This window comes from Phaethon aethereus (assembly GCF_964289735.1).
Source record: "Phaethon aethereus genome assembly, chromosome: 7".
Classification (NCBI taxonomy): Eukaryota; Metazoa; Chordata; class Aves; order Phaethontiformes; family Phaethontidae; genus Phaethon; species Phaethon aethereus.
Genome location: NC_138583.1, coordinates 32,617,925 through 32,630,134, shown reverse-complemented (window position 1 = coordinate 32,630,134; position 12,210 = coordinate 32,617,925). Strand labels below are relative to the sequence as shown.

The 12,210-nt window shown below is 40.4% G+C and overlaps 1 protein-coding gene across 2 annotated transcripts in view; it reads right to left on the bottom strand.

Moving 5' to 3' along the window:
* The window catches only part of ATRNL1 (attractin like 1), a gene marked incomplete at its 3' end in the record, with an annotated part of 538,576 nt that overhangs the window by 446,800 nt on the left and 79,566 nt on the right, over positions 1 to 12,210 (bottom strand). For both annotated transcript variants that reach the window (XM_082002290.1, XM_082002291.1), the window contains exon 9: positions 6,558 to 6,741. In XM_082002290.1, the coding sequence (XP_081858416.1) occupies positions 6,558 to 6,741 (184 nt within the window). The remainder of the gene's footprint in view (positions 1 to 6,557; positions 6,742 to 12,210) is intronic.

Here is a 12,210-nt window from a genome sequence, read left to right as displayed (position 1 = left end):
TATTTGCATTCCCTTAATAACCTTTTATCTCGGTAATCTAACAGTTTTCAAGTTTAGACTCTCACTTTCACTTGTGTTACTGCATGCTGCTCACACCTACAATTAAACTGTTTTGTCATTCGTTTCCTGTAATGAACATATTGGCTTGACAATCTTTCCTTCTGATTGAATAATGCTGTCTCTGGAATCACATTGATAACATTTGTTCAATATTTTTATATCATCATAGTGTTTGGGGGAGTGGGTTTAAAATATGTCTCATTGTTTTGACATAATGATGTAAATCAATCAATAAACTTGAGATATTTCTTAAGTGATACGACATATCTTTAAGCAAGCTGAGAGGAAGGCATTAAACCTAAGTTCCCATGGTGTCACTTAAATAGTCCCCCCTTCCCCTAGAAATTATCATCAAAGGAAATACAGAATCACAGAATCACTAGGTTGGAAAGGACCTTTAAGATCATCAAGTCCAACCATTAATCCAGAACCACCATGTCCCCTAAACCATGTCCTGAAGCGCCACATCCACACGTTTTTTGAACACTTCCAGGGATGGCGACTCCACCACCTCCCTGGGCAGCCTGTTCCAATGCCTGACCACCCTCTCAGTGAAGAAATTTTTCCTAATATCCAATCTAAACCTCCTCTGGCACAACTTGAGGCCATTTCCTCTTGTCCTATCACTAGTTACTTGGCAGAAGAGACCAACACCCTCATCGCCACAACCCCCTTTCAGGTAGTTGTAGAGAGCGATAAGGTCTCCCCTCAGCCTCCTCTTCTCCAGACGGAACAACCCCAGTTCCCTCAGCCGCTCCTCATAAGACTTGTGCTCCAGACCCCTCACCAGCTTCGTTGCCCTTCTCTGGACACGCTCCAGCACCTCAACATCCTTCTTGTAGTGAGGGGCCCAAAACTGAACACAGTATTCAAGGTGCGGCCTCACCAGTGCCGAGTACAGGGGCACAATCACTTCCCTACTCCTGCTGGCCACACTATTCCTGATACAGGCCAGGATGCTGTTGGCCTTCTTGGCCACCTGGGCACACTGCCGGCTCATATTCAGCCGGCTGTCAACCAGCACCCCCAGGTCCCTTTCCGCCGGGCTGCTCTCCAGCCACTCCTCCCCAAGCCTGTAGCATTGCATGGGGTTGTTGTGGCCAAAGTGCAGGACCCTGCACTTGGCCTTATTAAACCTCATACAGTTGGCCTCTGCCCATCGATCCAGCCTGTCCAGATCCCTCTGCAGAGCCCACCTACCCTCCAGCAGATCAACACTCCCACCCAACTTGGTGTCGTCTGCAAACTTACTGAGGGAGCACTCAATTCCCTCATCCAGATCATCAATAAAGATATTGAACAAGACTGGTCCCAGAACCGAGCCCTGGGGAACACCACTCGTGACCGGCCGCCAGCCGGATTTAACGCCGTTCACCACAACTCTCTGGGCTCGGCCATCCAGCCAGTTCCTCACCCAGCGAAGAGTAAACCCGTCTAAGCCACGAGCCGCCAGTTTCTCCAGGAGAATGCTGTGGGAGACGCTGTCAAAGGCTTTACTAAAGTCCAGGTAGACAACGTCCACTGCCTTTCCCTCATCCACTAGGCGGGTCACCTGGTCATAGAAGGAGATCAGGTTGGTCAAGCAGGACCTGCCTTTCATGAACCCATGCTGGCTGGGCCTGATCCTTTGGCTGTCCTGCAGATGCCCTGTGAGCACTCTCAAGACCAACCGCTCCATAATCTTCCCTGGAACAGAGGTCAGGCTGACAGGCCTGTAGTTCCCAGGATCCTCCTTCCGGCCTTTCTTGTAGACGGGCGTCACATTGGCAAGCCTCCAGTCTTCTGGGACCTCCCCTGTTAACCAGGACTGCTGATAAACGATGGAGAGTGGCTTGGCAAGCTCCTCCACCAGCTCTCTCAGTACTCTCGGGTGGATCCCATCAGGCCCCATAGACTTGTGGGTGTCCAGGTGGCTTAGCATGTCCTTGACTGCTTCCTCCTGGATTATGAGGAGTACATTGTGCTCTCCATCCCCATCTTCCAGCTCAGGGGGCTGAATACCCTGTGGATACCTGGACTGGCTATTAAAGACTGAGGCGAAGAAGGCATTAAGTACCTCAGCCTTGTCCTCGTCCTTGGAGACAATGTTCCCCGCCATATCCAGTAGGGGATGGAGATTCTCCTTGCCTCTCTTTTTGTTGTTAATATATTTGTAAAAACATTTTTTATTATCCTTTACGACTGTGGCCAGACTGAGCTCTAGCTGGGCTTTTGCCTTTCTAATTTTATCCCTGCTTGACCTAACGAGATCCTTGTACTCTTCATGAGTTGCCTTCCCCTTCTTCCAGAGGTGATAAACTCTCCTCTTTTCCCTGAGTCCCAGCAAAATCTCCTTGTTCAGCCAGGCCGGTCGCCTTCCCCGCCAGCTCTTCTTACGGCACATGGGGACCGCCTGCTCCTGTGCCTTTAAGATTTCCTTCTTGAAGACTGTCCCGCCTTCCTGGACCCCTTTGTCCTTCAGGACTGTCTCCCAAGGGACTCTCTCAACCAGTGACCTGAACAGGCCAAAGTCTGCCCTCCGGAAGTCCATGATAGCAGTTTTGCTGACCCCTCTCCTTACTTCACTCACAACTGAGAATTCTATCATGTCATGGTCGCTAAGCCCAAGATGGCCTCCAACCACCACATCTCTCACCAGTCCTTCTCTGTTTGTAAACAGCAGGTCCAGTAAGGCACCTCCCCTGGTGGGCTCACTCACCAGCTGTGTCAGGAAGGTATCCTCCACACACTCCAGGAACCTCCTAGACTGTTTCCTCTCTGCCGTGTTATACTTCCAGCAGATGTCCGGTAGGTTGAAGTCCCCCAAAAGAACAAGGGCCAGCGAATGCGAGACCTCCGCCAGTCGCTTATAGAATGTCTCATCCGTCTCTTCATCCTGGTTGGGTGGTCTGTAACAGACTCCCAGCAGGATGTCTGCCTCATTGGCCTTCCCCCTCATCCTTACCCACAAGCACTCCACTTGGTCTTCACAATCTTCGATTTCTATGCAATCAAAACACTCCCTAACATACAGAGCCACCCCACCGCCTCTCCTTCCCTGCCTATCCCTTCGGAAGAGCTTATAGCCATCCATTGCAGCACTCCAGTCATGAGAAGCATCCCACCATGTTTCTGTGATGGTAACTACGTCATAGCTGTCGCGCTGCACAATGGCTTCCAGCTCCTCCTGTTTGGTGCCCATGCTGCGTGCATGGGTGTAGATGCACCTGAGCCGGGCTATAGATTTCAACTCTGGCACGTTGAACCTACCCCTAGGTTCAACTCTAGTGAGCCCAGTTTTATCCCCTCCCCCCTCCAAATCTAGTTTAAAGCCCTCTCAATGAGGCCTGCCAGCTCATGAGCAAGAATCCTTTTGCCCCTTGGCGTCAGTTGCACTCCATCATTTGCGAGGAGTCCTGGTGCCGTGTAAACCGCCCCGTGGTCAAAGAACCCAAAATTCTGACGACGGCACCAGCCCGAGCCATGTGTTGATCAGGTGTGCTTTCCTGTTCCTTTCAGCGTTCTTCCCCGTCACTGAAGGGATTGACGAAAACACTACCTGTGCTCCCGCTCCATTGACCAGTCGCCCCAGTGCTCTCAAGTCCTTTTTGACTGCCTTCGGGCTTCTTAGCGCAACCTCATCGTTGCCAACCTGCATGACCAACAGCGGGTAGTAATCAGTGGGCTGAACCAGACCAGGGAGTTTTCTGGTGATGTCTCTCACCCAGGCCCCAGGGAGGCAGCAGACTTCCCTGTGAGTTGGGTCTGGTCGACATATTGGGCCCTCTGTACCCCTTAGGAGGGAGTCACCTACAACAATCACCCTCCTCTTTTTCTTAACTAAGGACGTCTTGATGCATGGGGCTCGTTGACTCACCCTAGGCACCCCCTCGGACGGACCTTCCAAAGACTAAATGAAAATAAATGAGATTTTTTTTTTTGTTGTTGTTGCTTGAAAATGTGGTAATTCCTTCAAGCCACCAGCATAACATTAATGTGCTTCTGTTTTTAACCCTTTTTTTATGTTCTGTTAAGTGACTTGCATTTTTGCTGTGTACTTCTGATTAAAATACTTCAAAAATAGAGTACCACGTAGGTGTGTTTTCATAACCAGGAATTAGCTTGACACAGAATACTTACGGTACCTATCCAGAAAAATGCGATGTTAGATTTCAACTCATCAGTTAGCAACACACAAAATTAGGAATGACAAGGAAATAGAACAAGACATTATTTTTAACAGCTATCTTCAACGAGTAATGGAGGAATACTGCTGCTATAAGTTGAAAGAACGCTAACAAACTAAGAACATGTTGTCCTTATCCTTTCGGACTGTAGAGTTTTCTGTCTTTTGCTTTACCAGTTTTCTATAGCTCCTACCTTCTAGTTTACATTAACTGCAATACACTAGGCCCCGTCTTGAGTATCCTGCCTCGCAGCTGTCTACAAACAGTTGTCTTGACCACTAAAGGCCTTAAGTCGTACACTGTTCAGGGGAAAACTAAGGATTCTCTCCTCTCAACAGCGGATAGAACAGCAATCCCCACAGTTTTTCTGTGGGCTGTTCATTTTTGTACTTGTCACCCAACTGCATTGCCCCAGCTCTGGTCCCCACATTGTACAGGGGTTGTTTTCCTTAATTTTTGCATACTGTGTGCTGAGTTTCATCCCTCCTGGTAACAGTAACTTTTCCCCAAGATTCAGCAGAAGCAGAAGTGTAATACAGACCGAGTTTGTTAATTTGGCCATGATTTTCACTATTCATTAGCATGACTGATGAGACAGCAGACTTCAGAATTCTCCACTACATATCAACCTTATGCAAATTATGTGAATCTCAGTAAACTTTACACTGAATTTCATTATTTATGCACATATATGTATATCTGCAAACGTTAGTCCACGTTAACTATACTGATGCCAAGTGTTGCGTACAGCAGCGTGACATTATAACAGTAATAAAAATACCCAGGAGCCAGCAAGTGCTTCCGCTGTTTCAGGCCATTATCTGAGCCCAGCACCTGAGCAGAACCCTGCAGCAGTGTGCAAGTAATGCAAAGTAATGCAGGTATTACACATGCTGTAATTCTCCATCATGTATTAGAAATAATGTTCACACTAGGAATTAAGATATCGCCCCCTCACATTCCAAGAAATATAAAACTTACGCCCAATTGCTAAGAAAAAAAAACCCCACGTGCCACTGAATAAAACAAGTAACCAGTTTTGTATGCCAAGATTTAGTGAAGCACATGAACCTTGGCCAGATCAGACAGAGAAACGGAGAGTTAGCGAGTGCAAGATGAAGACAGAGAGAGTGAGGACAAGCCAATGCGAGTGCAAAAAAAGCCATGTACACAACCATGAGAAAGCCACCATGATTCCACCTCTTCCTCATGCCCCACCTAGTCAGTTCAGGCTCAGTTACCTCACTAAGTGCTTTGAATACTGATTATAAGATGTCCGAGATATAGTAAAAGATATTATTACTACATAAGTGTCATTACCCCATCCTCTCAGCCAGTTTTCAATCCCATAGTACAACTGACTTCCAGTGTAATACTGATGAAACAAGTAAGAGTTATGTTCTCTACAAGTTGCAGAGAATGCCACATTAGTGTAGATAGAAGCATTGGTTATTAGTTTTTATATAAATAATGAATAAAAATAATTCAATAATTATTATTATTATATTGTTGAACAGACCTTCAAAGGATATATCACTTTGTTCCAAGAATAGAGTATAATAAAAGAGCATTAAAATGCCAGCAATTTAAAAATACATTAAAAGAGACAAAAAAATTATTGTGATAATGTTTCCAAATGCCACGAATTAGTAGCATTCAAAATCAAGAACCTTAGTGAAATCAAACCCACATGTTTCCAACATCTGAAAGCAAGTCTTGCGTACTTAAGTTTAAGCCATTGGTGCTCAACACAAATAATAAATGGCAATAGATAAAATGTTCTGAGAAATAGTAAGTATATATCATATCATATAAGTAGCATTCATAAATTATAATAAAATTGGAGGACGGGGAACTGACAAAAATAGAAACACCAAGAATATTGATAACAAAGGATCCCTATACAATACCAGGAGATTTCTCTTATTTCTGATAGTTTTGTGAAAAATAACCTTCCACAGTTCTTAGATTTATCGATTTATTTATATAACAGGTACTTGAACATGTATCAGCAGTATATTCATACCACGTGGAAACAGTACACGTGTACTATTTCTGCATGGTGGTTATGTCTGGATAGGAGAACATTTCCTTAATTTGTAGAACATATGCAAAGCTTCCTCCCTGCCATTCCTTCAATGCATAGCTCCATTAATCTGCTGGCAAAAGTCCAATCCCTCACAATTCTTCCATTTTGTTGCAGAGAATGCACTGTTCTGCAACATGCAAAGGATATGGAGGTGCCTATGTGACTTTACTAGAACCTTACTCTACGCTTCTGTTTTCTTTTTCAGCAACAACTTAGTTTCCTACCTTCTAAATCCCACTTACCATGTCCGGGTATTAACTTCATATCTGTAAAGATCATCCACCAACCCATATTTATTGCCAGGTAATGCTTTGTATCCACCATGGACATAAACAGATTTTGTCAATTCATCATAGACACTAGTATGGCCATATCCACCTTGCACAATTGCTCCTTTTGTTTCTGGTACGAGCCAAGAATTAGACCCTGGAACAGACGTACAAGACACACAGGTTTAAGGCTTACTATTGCTAACACACAATACTAGGAGTTTTAAGTATTTAAAATCATTTTCGGTATAATTCTAAATACAGCAATAACTAGAGACTTGTTTTAAGAAGTAATTTTATACCAATGTATCAAAAGATCTGCTTATAGATTATATTAAATATACATTATATTAGATAATATAATATAATATAATAATATATCATTATACTAGATAATGTTATTAGACTATTATCTGCTATTCTTAATTAAGTCACAAATGCATCATTGTTACAGGTGCCAGGCAGTAGCTCATATTCTCCCATGTGTGAGTTCAGCACAGACACAAAACAAAACAAAAAAAAAGCCCAAACTTTTTGAAAAATATGAAATTAACATTTACGATTAATTCTCCCTCAACCTTAACTTTGTTCCACCAGAGATGGTTGATGAGAATTCAGTGCTGCAGCTGCATTAGGAGCACCTGTACTCAATCATGGGGAAACTGTCTGGAGAAGCCTGGCAGAAACTGAACTGCTGTGAATTGTGAGAAGCACGTAATGTAAGGTAGCTCAAAGCACACATGGATACAGGTAGACACTTTGCTAGTAAACTGTAAAATTATTGAGCTAAAATAAGTTTCCAACCACGGTTTCTTAGTTATTTAACTGCAAATATACCTACTCTGTCGCAGAAAACTGACAAAAGGATAATTTGATAGCAGCTCATTAAACTGGGACTTAAATCGACATTTTACATCACATCATTAATAACTGCAAAGAGACACCAAATAAAACCATTCACAATAGCTGTTATGACTGAAGAATAAAACACAATTGGAAACTATTTTACCATAGCAATAAAAAAAGACAGAGACGTTAAATGACCACTTGTTGCCTGTGGCCCTGAAATTTCCATTTTTTTTTCCCTCTATCTTCCCAGCTGATGACATAAGCCACAAAAAGAGCAAGCGCCAGGAGGTATTTCCTGTAGAAGCCAGCCTATTCAAAAGAGCCTATGATGATTAAGCAGCCAGTTCAATGGACATGAAATGGAAAAAATAATTCACCTACAGACTCTTGAAGACTGTCAGAAGAATAGAAGGTGTGGACAAGGACTTCCAAAATGGAGCAGTCTCCTAATTCTTAACCTAAATGGGCTGCCATCATGAAGTTATTTATCCAAGGCTAGCACACACCACCATACACCTTGCATCATCTCAAAGTTTACATTCATTTTCAATTTTTATCTGATATTATGTAGGTAGTTCAAGATTACCTCTCTTTCCTTGGGATTCTTCTCTTCAGTGAAAAGACTCATGACATTCAGTTATTACTGTTGCTATTCTACTTTCAGTAAATGGTTTCCAGGCACTGCCTCTATAAGCAAGTTGCATTTCTTTCAGTAATGAGTGCTTATAGCAAGCGGTAGAGTATAGATTAAACTGGAAGACTTGTGCTTATTTTTTTGTGTGTATGAATGCTGATATTTGTGTAATACACTATGTCTGACACAGTATATTGACATTATTTATATGTAGTGTTAACGTAACTAGTATTTTGTTCCAATCTCCATGTTGGATATTATCAAGCTATTAAGAATCGCAACTCTGAACACAGTCATCAAATTTGAACCAATAATGCTGTACTTTACATCCGTATTACCTTGCTGAGAAGTAGATTTACCTGATACAATTTACGTAAGAGGGTTGGTGAGGAGTCAACCTGCAGATACACCTTTCTATCACCACCAACATTCTCATTTCTTCATTTAAATAGTGATGAGTCCTAAAGATCTGTATATATGCTTTTCAGGGAAAAATTACCATTTCTCCACATAAATTTACACAACGTGTTGATCATATGCATAATAGAATACTTTGAATTTACATCTCACTGCTTCATGTAGCATTTAGAACACTGTCACGATAAAACTGCATATTGCATAGCTTTAGATGACTCGTGCAGCTATATGAATAGCTGTTCCTTCTCACATAATAAAAACCATGTGCTATGGATAACTACCTAAATTTGAGAAAAGAGGTCCATGACATCTATCTGAAATAAAAGTCAAAAGCAGTATTACAGTTTCTCCTTCTATTTCCCTTTCTAAGATTTAGTTGAGCTGCCTGAATTTTGAATACTGAAATGTATATATGCAGTTTTGATCTCTTTCACGCCTTTTCAGTATCTTGAATATTGCATCATTCAGACAAAAAATACACTCTGAATTAAGAGACATCAATATGCTTTTTTTAAAAAAAGATTCCTTGATACAGATCTTCATCTACCTCTTTTTAAAAAGAAATCCAATTTTTATTGAAGGTATTTATGTAACTCTTACATTCAAAGAGATCCCACTCTTTCTATCATTAGATCAGATGAAGTACTCAATTGACCAAACCAGTCATGTGGAACTCTGCACCCTCAACAGATTAAAATGCCAAATGCAGAAAGAGCTCTATGAACAAACAAACCAGAAATAAGGAAATGGGATTTTTTTTTTTATTTCCCAGATTTCAATTTGTAAGTCTAATAGGCAGTATAAAAAACAGGTCAAATGAATTTTGAAAAAAAAAAAAAAATCACAAAAAAGAAAATCATTCCAGTAATAGAGGCTTCTATTTTTCATTCATAATTTGACATTTTTCATCAACGTCTGGGCAATCTTCCAGATAATTCTACCACATAAAGTTTCTCTTGAAATGCTTAGGCAAGTCACTACAATAATGCCAGATAATTAAATCTGTCAGATACTAAACAGCTGGACACAGTTACAGGCTGCAATATTCTGGTCACCTTTGTCAAACAGAATCAGGCACTTCTTGTCCAGCTTTACCACCACCATTTCCAGAAGACCGATCAAGTGAAAAAAAAAAAAAAAAAGAAAAAAGGCATCTACAAAAACATGTAAACAGAAAAAGAAATTACAGCTGAGATAGAAACTAAACTCATTAATTTAACATACTGAAGCTGGGAGTATGACTCCATTCCAAAATTCTGACAGACACAGCAAATGAAATTGCAGGCCCAGCAGCAGGCATTTTAAACAAAGCTGGTTAGATATTACCAAGGAACAGCAACCATAGTGCTGCCATTAAAGACCAGAAGGAGAAGAGACACAATATGGACAATTACAGACTTTAGTCTTGCCTCAGTAACATGCAAAGGTTTAGAACAAAGGGGTTTTGTGTTTTGTTGGGGTTTGGGGTTTTTTTTTAAAGGATAAAATAAAAAAAAAAGTTGAAATAATGGCAAACTGTTTCATTGGACAATATATGTACCAAAAATGTAACAAATCATTTACCTCACATATACCTAAAAGCCAATTATCTACAGAAGAAAGTGTGGGGGTTCATAGTATCTGGGCTTCAGTAATGTCCTTACTATAGTATCACAATGGGAAATTAGTAAATAAGCCATTACAATAGAACAGGATTTGGGCACTGAACCAGAAGCAGCAATGAACAATGTTGAGAGGTGCTGGGATTACTAGGGAGACTTCTTAAGGATCAGAATGGGTGCATTTTAGGACACTGTCACAAATTTAAGGTGTAATAATTGCATAAATTTAGACACTGTCAATTCACAGAAGCAGCAGAAAAAACATGCAGAATGAACCAGATTATCTTGGCTACCAGAAAAAAATGGACCAAAATTCAACAATAACTTAAAGATATTGTGCACTGGGATTAGCAACATGAAAATCTATAAAATGGAAGCTCATCATTTGATAATGGCTAAGAAGAATGAGTAGGAGCACTGCTTCATCAGAGAAAGTCTATGAGTCATTAATGACTTCCTCATGGATGCAGTAGAAATGTCATCTTACTACATACCAAGTGACATGTTCCCAATAAAGCAGAATTAAGGTTATTTAGCCAGGCACTGGTGAAATCTCACCTAGAATATCCCACAGGCTTTTTTAATCATGTTCAAGAGAGATGAACTCCTTGTGGAGAAGGTACAGAGATGAATTATTAGAATGAGAGCAGAATAGATGAGGTTGCCTTAATTAGCCTTGCAAAAGGAAGGATTGGTATCTATAAACATAATTCAAGGAGAATTCCAAGAAGAGAGACAAGCTGCTTACATTAAAAATGTATCACCCAGAAAAAAAGTGAATGTCAACAAAAAAAATGATAAAGGTATGAATTAGAAGATGCTTAGTCACTAAAATTATAACCAATTTCCTAATGACACTATGAACAAAACCCAAACTGTTTAAGATTAATCCTCATATATTTTTGAAAGGAATTACAAAATAGTGTTTGCATTTTAAAAGCATGGATTCTGATGGCCAAGGTCGTAAGTTCCAGCCTTTTTCTCACAGGAAGTTAATCACACCCAAAGACTTGCAAAGCAAGTGAAATAGGAGACAAAACCTTATTCTTTCTTTGTTTCACCTCATTTCTTTCTATGAAACTGATTAGGATGGCCAAATTTTATCAATCAAAATAGAAAAATTAAAATAGTATTTTGAGGTTAAGTTTTTTCTAAAAAGATGTTAGAAATTTTTTTTTTTTAATACGCACTAATAAATCCACTAAAAAAATCCAAGGATAAGTAGATAGATTGGCCTGATCTGTCCTTACCACGGTACACCACCTTGAACAGATTAGGTAAAAAGAACAAAATGTCCACAAAGCATCTCAGTGTGTCATCTTCATTGCATTGCAGTGACAAACTTTAAAATTCTTTTGAGCAACCATGAAGCTTAAACTAACTTACAAAAAAGAGGGAATACATGTTACATCAAAGGGTCATCTCTTTTAACACTATTTCAAAGAAATATTTTTAACAAAAAGCAACCTATAGCCTACTTCTAAAGTCATTAAAAAAATTCAGCCTACAAAACAGTGATATGCTGTTAACCCAGACAAATCTTTGCCTTCTAAAAAAATAAAACCACAGAAGACTTATTCAGAAGTTCCTTAATATACAAGAAGCCTTTACAAACCTCAGCTAAAACAAAACATCATTATTATATTCACCTTGGGACTCACATTGAGATTCTTAGAAGGTTTATGAGGTATTGCTAACCTAAAGGGAAATAAATTTCCCTGGGGAGTAACCCAGAAAAGCTTTATGGTTCAAGTTAGTAAAATCATTCACATAATTCCCATACCAGGATTTACTGGTTCCTCAAGAGTCATAAGTCTAGGTACAGCAAGAAAGGAAAACAGCAAGCTCTTTTGTTTCTGCAACAATGACTGTACCTTTGGAGTAGAAATTATTTCCTTTGCATGGTGAAAATCAGCCTGTAAACCATGTCCAACATTTCCAGAACTTATTCGATTTTGATAGAAATCACTGTCTTTGCTAGTCAGACAGTGCCAGAGAAATTTTCAGACCACGCACACATTTGATTCATGTTTTCTTAATAAGAACTAGATGCCTCTGTGAAAACCTTGGGAATCCACACATAATTTAAACTTCTTTTGATGTTTCTTGACCCATGCCCCATGGA